General features: G+C 41.7%; 1 protein-coding gene across 3 annotated transcripts in view; it reads left to right on the top strand.

Annotated features, from left to right (window-relative positions):
* The first annotated feature begins 1,595 nt into the window (after positions 1-1,595).
* ORC2 (origin recognition complex subunit 2) overlaps positions 1,596-16,559 on the top strand; it is a 43,853-nt gene continuing 28,889 nt past the window's right edge. Inside the window, exons 1-5 of one of the 3 annotated variants that reach the window (XM_047773203.1) lie at positions 1,596-1,866; positions 6,057-6,105; positions 7,339-7,442; positions 7,919-8,062; positions 15,168-15,257. In XM_047773203.1, the coding sequence (XP_047629159.1) occupies positions 7,349-7,442; positions 7,919-8,062; positions 15,168-15,257 (328 nt within the window). In that variant the 5' untranslated portion in view covers positions 1,596-1,866; positions 6,057-6,105; positions 7,339-7,348. Of the gene's footprint in view, positions 1,867-6,050; positions 6,171-7,338; positions 7,443-7,918; positions 8,063-15,167; positions 15,258-16,559 lie in introns of those variants that run through there. The other 2 variants (XM_047773202.1, XM_047773204.1) reach the window with 2 other exon arrangements.

Below are 16,559 nucleotides of genomic sequence, written 5' to 3'. Positions count from 1 at the left end.
CTCACTTCCTTTCCTCTTCTTTTGTGCATATACTTAAAAATACCTTCTTTTTTTTTTTTTTTTTTTTGTCTTTTTGCTATTTCTTTGGGCCGCTCCCGCGGCATATGGAGCTTCCCAGGCTAGGGGTCGAATCGGAGCTATAGCCACCAGCCTACGCCAGAGCCACAGCAACGCGGGATCCGACCTCATGGTTCCTAGTCGGATTGTTTCCACGGAGCCAAGACGGGAACTACAGTGATTACTATTTTTAAATTGCATATATGCAGATAAAGGGGCTGGAAGAGACATCACATGTGAAAATAGATAATTTGTCTTTTGTTTTCTAATGTTACTACCGTATTCGCAGTTTTGTTTTGTTTTTTATTTTTATTTTTTTGTCTTTTTTGCCATTTCTTGGGCCGCTCCCGCGGCATATGGAGGTTCCCAGGCTAGAGGTCGAATCGGAGCTGTAGCCGCCTGCCTACGCCAGAGCCACAGCAAACGGGATCCGAGTCGCGTCTGCAATCTACACCACAGCTCATGGCAACGCCGGATCGTCAACCCACTGAGCAAGGGCAGGGACCGAACCCGCAACCTCATGGTTCCTAGTCGGATTCGTTAACCACTGTGCCACGACGGGAACTCCAAAAATACTTTTTAACTCTATTACTTTAATGGCATTTCAAGACAGTGTTTAATTCACCATGTTTAATCCAATTTTATTAAAGACTCAAACTCAACTATTTCAAACTATAACACAATTAGCTGCTGGCATCTCACACAAAATTAACTTAGGCCTCTCTTTCTCCATGGAAAAATCTAATTTTCTACCCAAAATGTCTGTGAATACCTGGGAGAGTTGCCGTTTTATGATCACCTCTATCTTCAACTTCCTGCCACCCCTGAATTCTGGATTTCCATTCTAAATAGTATGGCTCTTTGTTTTTATCTACCTTAGTATCAACCTAGAAGGGAAACTCAGCTTCTTGCCTCTATTTTCCACACATATACCATAAAAACGAAGTCAAAACCCACCACTCAGGAGTTCCCGTTGTGGCTCAGTGGTTATGGTTCCTAGTCGGATTCGTTTCCTCTGCGCCACATTGGGATCTCCGGCTCAGTGGTTATTAATCCAGCTAGTATCCATGGGGATGCGGCTCTATCCCTGGCTTCGCTCAGTGGGTTAAGGATCCGCCTGGTGTTGCCAGGAGTTGTGGCGTAGCTCGCAGACTCCACTCGGCTACCGCGTTGTTGTGGCTGTGGTGTAAACTGGCAGCTGCAGCTCTAATTTGAACCCTAGCCTGGTAATTTCTATGTGCCACTGGTGTGGCCCTAAAAAGAAGAAAAAAAAGATTGCTACAAGACAGACCGATCGCTCAGCCCGCTCCACTTCCTTCAACTTCCTCAGACTTAATCAACACTGCCTTCTCCCTTCCCCGGAAACGGAAAGAGGAAAGACAAGGCCCAGAACCCAGAGCGTAGGGATTCGGTTTCCTTGGGTTTCTTGTGGGCGGGGCCATGAGGCCGGCGCCGACGGGCTGGCAGAGCCGTCGCTCTCGGCCGACTTCACTTCCTATTGGCTCCCCGGGGCTCCGCCTCCTAAGCAGGGCGGGAGATTCGGTGTGCAGTAGGGAGGCTTCCCATTACCCCCCCCACGCGGGCCTCGGGAGCTCCCCTGATCAGCTCTGAGACCCTACGCTCAAGCTGCCTTCAAGAATTTGGCCTTTCCTGCTGCGACTGAAGCCGCCTTCCCAACAGCGACCGTTCAGCTGGGTAGCGTCCGGCAGGCGCGAGGCGGCCGCAGCCGCGCCTGGTGAAGACCTAGCGGTGCGTGGAGGGGTGGCTGGGCAGCCTGCCTCTTCTCCTTCTTAGCAAGGGGCTGGCGAGGTGAGTACAGGTGCACCTAGTCCCCGGCCTTCGCCTCTGCAGAGGGCAGGGTCGCTGCGCCTCCCTCTCTGCCCTCTCCAGACTGCCACCAGTACCGCCCGCCTGAGGACCCCCGGCTGGCGGAGCGCTGCCAACTGGTCAGTTGCGGGAGGCCCAGACTAAAGTCAGCAAATACTTGGGGTGGGAGGCCCCCTCTTTAAAGACATCTCCTTCTGTCCAGCGGTGATGGGTCTTCTGTGCAAGGGATGTCTGTTACCATCATACCTGTTTCCCGGTGGGAGGAGCCTTGTGCTTGCAGAGAGAGAAAATTCATAACGAAAGTAGTAAGGTGTCCTGGGAGAGGAACAAGTACAATACGGGCTGAGGAGGAAGAGATCTTATCCTGAGCTCTTTGATGTCATCCCAGCCTGGAAGCACCAAGAGAATCCTCCTAACTGAACACAGCCACCCTGGGACAGTGCTTAGGTGTAAAATGTTAAACCTTTAGTAGAGCTTTTTAAGTTAAAAAGATATTGATGCATTGCTTTTCGCTGTACAGCTGAAATCCTAGAAGTACCGCTACATCTTCCCCTAGTTTATTGCAGTCTGAAGAAAAATAGGTACTGTTTTCTTTAGGCAGAAGGTGCCACACCTTTGCCTAATGACACTGCCTTTTTTTTTTTTTTTTTTTAGGGCCACACCCCAGCATGTGGAGGTTCCCAGGCTAGGAGTCCAATCAGAGCTACAGCTGCAGTCCTATGCCACAGCAATGCTGGATCTGATCTGCATCTGTGACCTACACCACAGCTCAGGGCAACTCTGGATCCTTAACCCACTGAGCAAGGCCAGGGATGGAACTCGCATCCATCCTCATGGATCCTAGTGGGATTGGTTAGTTGCTGAGCCAGGAAGAGAACTCTCGACACTGCTCCTTAAATGGACGTTATTCAACATTTATTGAGCACTTTTTCCGTTAGATGTACCCATGAAAATGAACCAGTAGTGATCTAAGAAAGAAATGGAAATTTTATTTTATTTTATTTTTGCCTTTTGTCTTTTTTAGGGCCACACCCACGGCATATGGAAGTTCCCAGGCTAGGGGTCGAATTGGAGCTACAGCTGCTGGCTTACACCACAGCCACAGGAATGCCAGATCAGAGCTGTGTCTTCGACCTACACCACAGCTCACAGCAGTGCTGGGTCCTTAACCCACTGAGTTAGGCCAGGGATGGAACCCACAACCTCATGGTTCCTAGTGGGATTCATTTCTGCTGCACCACGAAGGGAACTCCAAGAAATGGAAATTTAAATTTAAGCCAAACAGGATCATAACCTGGGAACAGCCTTCCAGAAAACTCCAAGAACTGTTTTGCCTATTAGAGGTCAAAGCACAGTTGCATGTTTTTGAGACTGGGCTGTACACTGAATGACGTTGACAGGTCACACAATCCAGATCTACACCTATGAAGCAACTAGTGAGTCATGGGTCATTGTGGCCCCTTACAAGATTAGGAAGGACGGTTATCTCCTAAGGAGGTCTGGTTAATACAGATGCACAATACACACTAAAGAGGAAGGAGGAGGCCCACATAGGTTAAAAAAAAAAATTATGTTTAAATTTTTCTTGTCTTGCTATGAAGTATCAATTTTATTCCTCAGACGTTAGGTAAGATATAGAGGTGTACAAGAGATCTGCACCATGAAGTGAAGTTTAAAGTAAAAATACCCATGATTGAGAACCTAGTTAGTGTTTTCATGAGCCAAGCACACCATCTCATTTAAGATGAGAACTCAGGTTTATCTGACATTAAATGATGCATTGGAGTTCCTGTCATGGCGCAGCGGAAACGAATCTGACTAGGAACCATGAGGTTGGGGGTTCGATCCCTGGCCTCGCTCAGTGGGTTAAGGATCTGGCATTGCTGTGGCTGTGGCATAGGCCAGCAGCTGTAGCTCTGATTCGACCCCTAGGCTGGGAACCTCCATATTCCATGGGTGCAGCCATAAAAAGGAAAAAAATTAAAAAATAAAATTGATGCATAATCACTAAACTACCACCTTTTTTTAAAAAGGTTTATCTTTTTAAAGATTTTAGCAAATCCTTTATTTGCTCTAAAGGGAGGATTTGTGCTGTTAACACTCCTTTGGTGCTACTGTATCACCTTGTTAATGCCCTGAAAAGAGTCCACTTAAAAGTAAGCACCCAAGACAGTGTCTTGAAGAGTAAATGGTCACTAAATATTTACAATGTGTGATTGTAGTAGGGTTATTTTGTTTTTGTTTTCAGAAATTGTTGGAGAATAAGGAAGCAAAGGTTTCTTTCAAGGTCTTTGTAGACATTTCAACTTGGTGATTCTGTACTATATAATAAGATGCCTTAAAATCTAGAAAAGGAAGTTTTCTAAAAATTGTTGTTTTCCAAATAAATGTATTTGGCTGCAAATAAGACCTAAGTTATGCTGCATTGTCCAGACAATTCTTATATAAAATACAGTAGAGAAATTGCCTAGGACAATATTCAGTTGTTTGAAAACAATATATTTTTTAAAAATTTTCCTTGAACATCTTTTTTTTTTCTTCCCCTGAAGGAAATTTTTAACTCTTGCTAATAAGAATTATGTAACTTACGTTTACTCCATCTGATTGCCAGAAAGCTCAGAACCAAAATTCTTTTTATATTCTTCCTTTTTATATTTTATATTCTGCCTTTACATTTTCCCTGATCCAGATTCCCTATTAGTATTTATAGTTTATCATTGATTTTCTTGCCTTTGTTTATTGTCATTGCTTCAAATACTTTGTAGAACACAAAAATAATGTGGATTATGCTGCACTTACAAAAATTCTTGATAGAACTGGTGGTGTTTAACCTTATGAACTAGAAACCTAGAGGAACTTTAGAAGTCTTTGGATATTTGAACCACTGTGTGGGAAAATGACTAAACATTATAAGTAGTTTCCAGAGGTTAAAACAATCACTTATGTTAATACAGCTGATTTGTAGTTAATGGCAGGAGAAGCGTATTGTTTACTAGAAGGATCAGGGTCTTTGGAATTGGTCAAACTTGGGTTTCAGCCCTAACACGCTTTCTAATTGTGTGAATTTGGATCATTTATTTATTTGGCCATGTGTGCAGTGATTTGATGTGGGATCTCAGTTCCCAGACAGTGGTGAAAGGTCGAAATCCTAACCACTAGGCCACCAGAGAACTCCCTGAATTTGGGTAATTTAATATTTTACCTCAGTTTACGCATCTGTAAATTGGGGAACTATATATATTATAGTATGGTATATATTATATGTACATTATTATACATATATATTTTAAGAGAATTGTGTATATGTATATATATGTGTGTGTATATATATATTTTTAAGAGAATCTGAGGGTTTGTTGATTTGGTGTACATAGAAATATCTGATAATAGTGCCTGACAAATAGCCCCTCAAAAATTTTTATTTTATATAGATAGAAAGAAGTTGTGTTTCTTAATTTTATACAGATATCACATGGATGCATTACATTTTTTCTTTCATACACCCGAATTCACCATAATAAGAAGCAGTTCCTTTTGCAGTTGCTTTTGTCTCAGTGGGTTAAGAACCTGACTAGTATCCGTGATGGTGCAGGTTCGATCCCTGGCCTTGCTCAGTGGGTTAAGGATCTGGCATTGCAGCAAGTTGTGGCCTAGGTGGCAGATGTGACTCTGATCCCGTTGCTGTGGCTGTGGTATAGGCAATAGCTGCAGCTACTAGCCTGGAAATTTCCGTAGGCTGCAGGTGTGGCCCTAAAAAGAAAGAAGAAGAAGCAACATCATGACTAGAAGTTTGGCCCAAAAGGATATGTTCTGCTGGCAGTGGTCGCATAAATTATAAATGGAGACAAAGTATAAACCTAATAGAATTGTTGTGAGGATTAAATGAGAATACATATAGAATATTCAAAAACTGTCTACCACATATTACGTGCTCAAATTTTGGCCTCCCTCCACCCACTTGCTCGTGCAGTTTAGATCTCAGTCTCTAAGGCTTCCTGGACAAAATGGTAGTGGTCATTTTGCCCTTTACTATGCCATCATAACTTTGGCTTTATAAGATCTGTCTTTAAATATTCCTTTTATTTGTTAAAACTCATGAACTTTTTGCTTTTTTTTTTTTTGCTTTCATTTTCCTGTTAGCTGGCCTGACTGTATTCTTTTTCCAGTTACAGGTGACTCTACCTGAATATTCCAGCTGCAGAATGTGTAGTACCTTTAAAGGTAACTGAAAACTGCAACAAATGATTTAAGTGTGCTGGTTACAGAAGAGAACTTGGTAACATTCAGTAAGTTATCAGCAGGCAGATAACTGACTCAGTCAGATCCTCTTGTCAGGAGGAAAGGCATAAGTAGGATTTATAAGAGAGAGAGGAGAGAAAACAGTTCTTTTGGGGGGTAAACTGATTCGCTGGCAGCTAGTTGGAAGCATTCATTTGTTTTAGGTCATTAGCATTATAAGTTCTGAAACTAAATCTTGTCAAGAGTAGCCAAACTTGATCAAACTGTTTCTTGTCAAACTCTGAAATTTATTTCCTGAAGAACTGACTCTAAAGTAATGGAAAGATTCATGCTTACTGTCTAGTTATTGAGCTAGCTAGAAACACATATTCATAATTATAAAGTTGTTTGGTAAGCATGCAATTTAATAGTGAAGGGGTATCCCTAAGGATTATTTGATCCTTGGTACACAGTGAAGCACACGGACTTTCCCCAATGGACTGTCACTTTCTAGTGAATAGATTTTAAATCCACCAAATCCATTATTCTTCGTTTGGCTATCTCTTTTCTAAACTCTCATGTATTAACCCCCCATTTCTGGTAATGTTATTCTGTAGATTGGTTAGAGCATTCTTTACAGGCAGAATTGTTTTCCTGTCACTGTATTTTAGTTGCCTTGATTGGATTTTTTTTTTTCCTTATCTCAGACACAGCTCCCTCTCTTCCAATTTTTCAGATAAAGAATTGAAAACAATATTGATACAATAATGCATCATGTATCAATTATCAAGAACATAATATTGATACAATAAAGCATGGGGGTTTTTTCATTGGGTTTTTTTTTTTGTTTTTTTGGTCTTTTTGTCATTTTAGGGCTGCACCTGCAGCATATGGAGGTTCCCAGGCTAGGGGTCTAATCAGAGCTGTAGCTGCTGGCCTATGCCAGAGTCACAGCAATGCCAGATCTGAGCCAAATCTGTGACCTACACCACAGCTCACGGCAACACCAGATCCTTAACCCACTGAGCGAGGCCGGGGATCGAACCCGAAACCTCATGGTTCCTAGTCAGATGCATTTCCGCTGCGCCACAGTAGGAACTTCTGCATCATGTATTTTTCATGCTTAAAAGACTTTTAAAAATGTTATACGAAAACATATACTCATTATGTGAATGTTTATTTGGCTGCTAATAGGAATTTTTCATCACCTTTGAATACTTTATCACTTTTGTTTAGGTTGGCAGTGATGAGTAAGCTGGAATTAAAGGAAAACAAGATGCTGGAGGTTCAGTTTGTGGGAGATGATGATGTTCTTAATCACATTCTTGATAGAGAAGGAGGTACTGAATAACTATGCAATTGAAGAGATGCTTATCTAATGGTTATGCATTGTTTCGCTCTTAAAAAAGGTTGAATCTTCTGTTTTGAAAATATAGCACAGACTATTTGCTCTATTTGGGTGCAAATAAAAACTACCTTAATGTTTAGTTTATTTCATTCAAAATTTATTGAAATTAAAATGATAAGCTCCTTCTAATATGAAATGCTCAGTAGTGTGATAAGTGATAACCACTCATTCTAATTAAAATGGGAGTTATTTTGACCCCCAAGAATATATACTTTCAAAATTTGGGGTTTTTTAACTTATATAAACTGTGGAAGATAGATCTATACTTGAATCAAAGACAAAACAGTGAATCTTTTTCCAGCTTTTAAGTAATGACAGTATAATAGTACAGTTTGTTTATTTATTTAAATGTAATGTTTAGGAAGAATTTATACCTGTCATGTTGTAATTCTTTGGATGTTCTTATAGGAGCAAAAATTAAAAAGGAGCGAGCCCAGCTTTTGGTGAACCCAAAAAAAATAATCAAGAAGCCAGAATATGATGTGGAGGAAGATGACCAGGAAGTCTTAAAAGATCAGAACTACGTGGAAGTTTTAGGACGAGATGTTCAAGGTATTTGCCGGGTGTGGGGTGGTGGACCTGGGACTATACATTCATATCTCTGAGAGTAACCAAAATGGCTTTGCAAGATACAGAAAAGTAGTCTGGTAGGTTAGGCAACATTGCACTACAGTTTTTTCCCCCAGTATTTTATTTTATTTATTTATTTATTTATTTTTGTCTTTTTGCCTTTTCTAGGGCCGCTCCCGCACGGCATATGGAGGTTCCCAGGCTAGGGATCGAATCGGAGCTGTAGCCACTGGCCTACGCCAGAGCCACAGCAACACGAGATCCGAGCCGCGTCTGCAACCTACACCACAGCTCACGGCAACGCTGAATCCTTAACCCACTGAGCAAGGGCAGGGATCGAACCTGCAGCCTCAAAGTTCCTAGTCAGATTCATTAACCACTGCGCCACAACGGGAACTCCTCCCCCAGTATTTTAAATTGTAAAATACATAGAACATAAAATGCACCATCTCTGTCGTTGCTAAGTGTACAGTGCAGCTGCATTAAATGCATTCATAATGTTGTGCTGCCCCCTATCTACCTTTAAAAACTTCTCATCTACTGTACTATATTACTCCCTTTCTTCTCAGAAAAGCATTGCTTCAGGTTTTTTTCTTTACAGTTGGAAGCACTGAGTTTCTACTGTAGGTTTTTATTTTTATTTATCTATTTTTTAAATGATTTTTATTTTTTCCATTATAGTTGGTTACCAGTGTTCTGTCAATTTCTACCATACAGCAAAGTGACTGAGTCACACATACATATACACTCTTTTTCTCACATTATCCTCCATCCTGTTCCATCATAAGCAACTGGATAGAGTTCCATGTGCTATACAGCAGTATCTCATTGCGTATCCACTTGCTATAGGTTTTTAAATCTGTGGTTCTATTTTTCTTTTCTTTTTTTATAAACAACCAGTCTAGAAGTTCCCGTCGTGGCTCAGTGGTTAACAAATCCGACTAGGAACTATGAGGTTGCGGGTTCGATCCCTGGCCTTGTTCAGTGGGTTAAGGATCCTAGCTGTGGTGTAGGTCACAGATGCGGATCAGATCCCGCGTTGCTGTGGCTGTGGCGTAGGCTGGTGGCTACAGCTCTGATTCCACCCCTATTCTGGGAACCTCCATATGCTGTGGGAGCAGCCCCAGAAAAGGCAAAAAGACAAAAAAGTAAATAAATAAATAAAAATAAAATAAACAACCAGTCTGAGGCATAAATATTTTTAGATAGACCAAGCACTCTAAAAGCTATTTTTTGTACTTAAAAAAAAAACTTTTTTATTAAAGTATAGTTGATTTACAGTGTCATGTTGATTTCTGATGTACAGCAAAGTGACCCAGTCATACATGTATATACATTCTTTTTCTCATATTAACTAATTTGAAATAATTTCATAAAGCCAGTCACTTTATTGTTACTTGCTGTGGCTGTGCTGTAGGCCGGCAGCTATAGCTCCGATTCGACCCCTAGCCTGGGAACCTCCATATGCCGTGGGTGTGGCCCTAAAAAGCAAAGAAGAAGAAAAAAAATCAGTACTGTTGGGCGCTAGGGGCAAAGCTGGTCTTCCTGAAAAACTGAGGAGCCTCGCTTTCACGTGTCTCCTGGTCTCCCTCATGTCACATCTGTTCTGTTCTCTCCGTGCCGCCTGTCTCCCTCGTGCACATGTTTTTTACTCTCATATTTGACTTAGGAATGGCCATTGTGACTACTCCTGACCTTTTTATCATGTCTTGAGTACTTCTGGTTTTGTTCCCAGTGTTAAGTGACATATGAAAAATGACCACTGTCTCTCAGTAGGCTTAGAGGTCAAGGTAGGTGTTCTTAAAAGTGTTTCTAACTAGCCAGTTGAAATTTTTAGGGCATATTCTGAATAGAACTTTGGAGTCTTGACTCTTTGTTAGACCTAGAAAAAGATTGAAAACAAGTGTTTTCTTTTTCCTTTTTTTTTTTTGTCTTTTTGCCATTTCTTGGGCCGCTCCCACGGCATATGGAGGTTCCCAGGCTAGGGGTCAAATCAGAGCTGTAGCCCCCAGCCTATGCCAGAGCCACAGCAACGCCAGATCTGAGCCGAGTCTTCAACCTACACCACAGCTCATGGCAACGCCAGATCCTTAACCCACTGAGCAAGGCCAGGGATCGAACCCGAAACCTTATGGTTCCTAGTCGGATTTGTTAACCACTGCACCACGACAGGAACTCCTACAAATAGAAAATAAATAAGCATTCTTTTTAAAACACAGAGGGACATTTGACAAAGAATCTTCAGGAATATTGAAAAGAAAAATAACTTTTCAACAAGGACCTCTATATGTTTTATTAGTCAATCCATTTACTTACCATTTGAAGTGTAAGCTATTTCTTATAAGCAACACCTATCTTGACATAGCAGGCACAACTCTCATAGTCTATTAATCCATCCACTCTGGTGAAGAATCATTGCGTGGAGGTGCTAGATGAGCTCCAGTATTAAGTAGAAGATTTTCCCAAAGGTCTCCACAATCAGATAGGTGTCCTCAAGAGCAATTTCTCATATTGATGCTTCTCTTGAACAACTGGTTTGTTTTTTAATTTTATGAACAGTGTAACTTTTTTTTTTTTAATAATTTTGGAAATCAGTGGATTTTATTTATTTATTTATTTATTGTCTTTTTGCCTTTTCTAGGGCCGCTCCCGCACGGCATATGGAGGTTCCCAGGCTAGGGGTCCAGTCGGAGCTGTAGCTGCCAGCCTACACCACAGCCACAGCAACACAGGATCTGAGCCTTGTCTTCAACCTACACCACAGCTCACAGCAACGCCGGATCCTTAACCCATTGAGTGAGGCCAGGGATCGAACCCGTGTCCTCATGGATGCCAGTCGGGTTCACTAACCGAGGAGCCAGGAGCCAGGCATATGGAGGTTCCCAGCCTAGGGGTCGAATTGGAGCTACAGCTGCCCGCCGACACCACATCCACAGCAACACCAGATTCAAACTGCGTCTGCGACCTCTACCACAGCTCACAACAATGCTGGATCCTTAACCCGCTGAGCATGGCCAGGGATCGAACCCTCAACCTCATGGTTCCTAGTCAGATTCTTTTCCACTGCGCCACAACAGGAACTCCCTCTTCTTTTTTCAATGGCAGCACTACAACATATGAAAGTTCCCAGGCCCAGTGATGGAACCCATGCCACAGTTGCAACCTGTGCCACAGCTGCAGCAACACTGTATCCTTAACCCATTGTGCCACACAACTTCCTAGAGTCACTGATTGTAGCAAATGTACCACTGTTTTTATTTATTTAGTTAGTTAGTTAGTTTCTTTTTGTTTTTTTTTCTTTTTTTGCTTTTTAGGGCCCCACCTGCAGCATATGGAAGTTCCCGGTCTAGGGGTTGAATAAATAGGAGCTGCAACAGCTGGCCTACACCACAGCCACATCAAGGCCAGATCTGAGCCACCTCTGCAACCTACATCACAGCTTATGGCAATGCCGGATCCTTAACCCACTGATTGAGGCCAGGGGTCCAACTTGTATGCTCATGGATACTAGTCTAGTTCATAATCCTCTGAGCCACAACAGGAACTCCTATTTTGTTTGTTTTGTTTTTTGGTTTTTTTTTTTTTTCACAAACGTACTGCTCCAGTATGGGATGTTGACAACAGGGGAAGCTGCGCACACGTGTATGGGCAACCTGAGTGCCTTCCACTTAAGTTGGCTCTGAGCCTAAAACTGCTCTAAAATATAGAGTCTATTTTTTAATTTCTTTAATTTTAATTTTAATTTTAATTTTTGTGTTTTGTCCTTTTAAGGCCGCACCTGCGGCAAATGGACGTTCCCAGGCTAGGGGTCTGATTGGAGCTATTGCCTCAGGCCTACGCCAGAGCCACAGCAACACCAGATCCGAGCCGAGTCTGCGACCTGCACCACAGCTCATGGCAACGCCGGATCCTTAAACCACTGAGTGAGGCCAAGAATCGAACCCACAACCTCATGGTTCCTAGTCGGATTCATTTCTGCTGCGCCACAACAGGAATTCCATAAAGTCTATTTTTTAAAAAGCTCAGTACTTCTCTTTATAAAATGACACTATAAAGAAATTAAAATTAAAGACAGGATAGAGAACCTGTTTCTTCTTCTAGAAATAAGAAACACATAAAAAGGTGTTCAGTCTCAATGGCACAGTGGTTAATGATCCTGCTGGTCTCTTTAAAGGTACTGGTTCAATTCCTGGACCCATGCTACGGGTTAAGGATCCAGCGTTGCTGCAGCTGTGGCATAGGTTGCAACTCTGGCTCTGATTTAATCCCTGGCCTGGGAATTTCCATGTGCTGTCAGGGTGGTTGTAAAAAGAAAAAGGAAAAAAAAAAAGTGTTCAGTCTTATTTGTACTAGGAAAATGCACATTAAAATGCCTCTCCTGGAGTTCCCGTCGTGGCACAGTGGTTAACGAATCCGACTAGGAACCATGAGGTTGCGGGTTCGGTCCCTGCCCTTGCTCAGTGGGTTAACGATCCGGCGCTGCCGTGAGCTGTGGTGTAGGTTGCAGACGCGGCTCGGATCCCTCGTTGCTGTGGCTCTGGCGTAGGCCGGCGGCTACAGCTCCGATTCGACCCCTAGCCTGGGAACCTCCATATGCCGAGGGAGCGGCCCAAGAAATAGCAACAACAACAACAAAAAGACAAAAGACAAAAAAAATAAAATAAAATAAAAAATAAAATAAAATGCCTCTCCCTTGGGATTCATTTTGTACTCACTGGATTGGCAAAGATTAAGGGGTTTAGATAATACCAAGTGTTTGTAAATACACATCATTTGGAACTCTTAAGCGTTAAGGAGAACAGACACTAACTTTGGAAAAGTTTAGCTCTGTTTTTTTTTGGCTTTTTAGGGCTGCACCCATGGCATATGGAAGTTTTCGGTCTAGGGGTCGAATCAGAGCTACAGCTGCTGGCCAACACCACAGCCCACGGCAAAACACTGGATCCTTAACCCACTGAGCAAGGCTAGGGATCAAACCCACATCCTCGTGGATATTAGTTGGATTCATTTCCACTGCACCACAACAGGAACTCCAGGCACTGTTTTCTAATAACAATAATAAACCTATTATATGTTAACATAAATTACATATATTTTGATAAAAAAAATAACTTTCAGGAGTTCCTTGGTGGTCTAGTGGTTGGCGCTCAGTACTTTCACGGCTGCAGGCCGGGGTTCAGTTCCTCACTGGGAACCTAAAATCCCAGGTCATGCCTCTACATGCTGTAGCCAAAAATAAATAAATATATATATATTTTAAAAAATAATAATAATAACTTTCAAAAAAATTGTTGAAGAGGACATTGTTTGACTTTTTTTTTCTTTTTTTTTTGTCTTTTCTAGGGCCATGCTCGTGGCATACGGAGGTTCCCAGACTAGGTGTCTAATTGGAGCTGTAGCTGCCAGCCTACACCACAGCCACAGCAACATGGGATCTGAGCCATGTGTGTAAACTACACTGCAGCTCATGGCAATGCTGGATCCTTAACCCACTGAGGGAGGCCAGGGATCAAACCTGCAACCTCATGGTTCCTAGTCAGATTTGTTAAGCACTGAGCCACGACGGGAACTCTTGTTTGACATTTTTGCAAATCTCTTTAATACCTGGCCCAATAGAATTCAGCTGGGTTTTCATATCTGCTCACACATTCCATTAGCTGAGAGTGTGGTGATATCACTGAGAATGTGGAATCTCTGGAATGCCTCCCCATACTCTTGATTAAGGGTCAAAAAGTCAGATCTTGTCTTAGTGTTACTATGAAAAAGTTTTGATCTCAGAGACCTCAAGAGACTCTACCCTTACCCCCATACTACATTTTGGGTTTTGGGATTTTTGTTTGTGTTTTCTGTTTTGGTGGACCGAGGCATATGGAATTCCCAGGCCAGGGATCAGATCTGAGCTGCAGGTGTGACCTACACACCAGATCCTTAACCCACTGTGCTGGGCTGGGGATTGAACCTGCATCCCAGCACTCCAGACACACCACAGCAGGAACTCCCCAGGCTACAATTTGAGAGTCCCTGTGCTAGACAGCAGACTACTAGCCATGAGTGTCTGGTATGTTGTAGGAAGCAGTTGTTACATAAAGGAAAGGTTGAAGAATGAAATTAAGTCAGGGTCTTATTTGAGAGTAAGAGAGTTTCTACCGTGTTACAACTATTTCAATTTCAACCTCAATTAACAATTGTACTTAAGATGTTTGCTTCAAGAAGAAAACATAATAAAGTCCTTTTTTGTCCTTCCTCCTCAGGGGCAACTACTATCATGAATTGAATGCATATCCCTCTATTCTGGAAGGTTTTGTTTTGTTTTGTTTCTTCGGCTGCACCTGCAGCATATTGAAGTTCCCCAGCCAGGGATCGAATCCAAACCAGAGTTGCTCTCTACACCACAGTTGTGGCAATGCCGGATCCTTAACCCACTGCAATGGGCCAGGGATTGAACCTGTGCCTCAGCAGCAACCTAAGCAGCCACAGAGATAATGCCTGTTCTTAACCCACTGTGCCATAGTGGGAACTCCTGGAGGGTTTTTTTAAGTGGGCTTTAGTGTTGGCTTTTTACATATATTTTTGTGTATCTGTGAATAACATATGTTTTCTGTGTTTTAAAATTTATGTAGGAGTTCCTGTTATGGAGCAGCGGAAACGAACCTGGCTAGCATCCATGAGGATGCGGGTTCGATTCCTGGCCTCACTCAGTGGGTAGGGGATTGGTGTTGTCTGTGAGCTGTGGTATAGGTCGCAGATGTGGCTCAGATCCCAAGTTGCTGTGGCTGCGGCGTAGGCTGGCAACTGTAGCTCTGATTCAACCCCTAGCCTGGGAACTTCCATATGGCATGGATGTGGCCCTAAAAAGCAAAAATAAATACATGCATAAAAATAAAATAAAAAGTAAACAAAATTTACATAAATAGTATCATAGTCTGTTGTGTATTTGAAATATTTTATTTATAAGTATTTTTAAAACTTTATGTAAAACAGTGAGGAGTACAAATCCTAAATTTTTAGTTAAAAATTTATCTTTTTTTCCTGTTACTCAACTTTACCCATTTTTTCCTAAATACATATTGCATTTTTTTTCTTTCAGAATCTTTGAAAAATGGCTCTGCTACAGATGGTGGGAATAAAGTTTATTCTTTTCAGAATAGAAAACACCCTGAAAAGATGGCTAAATTAGGTAAGAGCTTGGCTGACTTCTTTCTTTCTCTCTCGTCTTTTTTTTTTTTTTTTTGGTTGCACCTGTAGCATATGGAAGTTCCTAGACCAGGGAGTGAATCCAAGCCACAGCTGTGGCAATGCTGGACCCTTAAACTGCAGTGCCACAGTGGGAACTCCATGCTTTTCTGATTTCTATTATCACTATTCACCTTTTCTAAGAAGGTATATTTAACCACATTTCCCACAGTTATCCCCCACTGCATTCACGAAAAGAATGAGGGATGTCATTTTGGTATTATATTATCCAGCATACTTAAAATCATTAGTTTTTTTCCCATGCTCAGATGTCTTCTGTTCTCAGCAAGGTTCTAAGTTTCTCATAGTAGAAACCCTATCTTCAGTTTCTTTCCCACAACATCTAACATGGGTTTTTAACAACTTCTTAAGTAAATGAGTGACTTAAATCACAAAAAGATATCCTGAATTTATTGAATAAGAGTTTTATACTGTATATAGGAGAAAAGTGTTGTTTGTATTATAGGAAATTATTTATGCGAAATTGTTAGGAATGGGCTGTTCCAACATTCTTCTTACCCAAGTCACCAGTTATACTAATTACACATGAATTATTGATTTTTAGAGTACTAGGCTTAGCTAAATTATGTATGACATTAAAATTAAGCTGGCAATTTAATTCTATAAAAAATTCAAATTCACTATTATTTGGAGGCAGTGGCATGAGGGGGTCATCATTTTTGAAAGCTTTGAGGAATGGAAATAACATGTGAAAACTCTTCAAAAGTTAAGGAGGTCCGTGAGTGTATGAAAGTTTGGGAATACCAAAAAGTTAAGAGCAAGGGAATAGTAATCAACTACCTGTTAAAATGTAATCATTGTATAAGACTTATCATCTGTAATTATAAAATACCCATATATGTGTCTTAAGTGGTCTATTTTTTATGCAATCATTGTAGCCAATGATCATTTATATATTCAAGGTCAAATAACTATCGCACTTGAGTGTTGATACTGATGAGGGATATATAAGACCTCTGTTTCTGAACATACTATGATTTAATCATCTGGAAAATTCAGGTTTCCAGGGGTCTAATTGGAGCTGTAGCCGCCGGCCTAGGCCAGAGCCACAGCAACGTGGGATCCAAGCCGCGTCTGCAACCTACACCATAGCTCATGACAACGCCAGATCCTTACCCACTGAGCAAGGTCAGGGATCGAACCCACAACCTCATGGTTCCTAGTCGGATTCGTTAACCACTGAGCCACGACAGGAACTCCTAAAGTAAATACTTCAAAAAAAATT

Source organism: Phacochoerus africanus, chromosome 3, assembly GCF_016906955.1.
Source record: "Phacochoerus africanus isolate WHEZ1 chromosome 3, ROS_Pafr_v1, whole genome shotgun sequence".
NCBI classification, from domain to species: Eukaryota; Metazoa; Chordata; class Mammalia; order Artiodactyla; family Suidae; genus Phacochoerus; species Phacochoerus africanus.
Note: the sequence above shows the minus strand (reverse complement) of the source record. Positions and strands in the feature narration are given on the sequence as shown.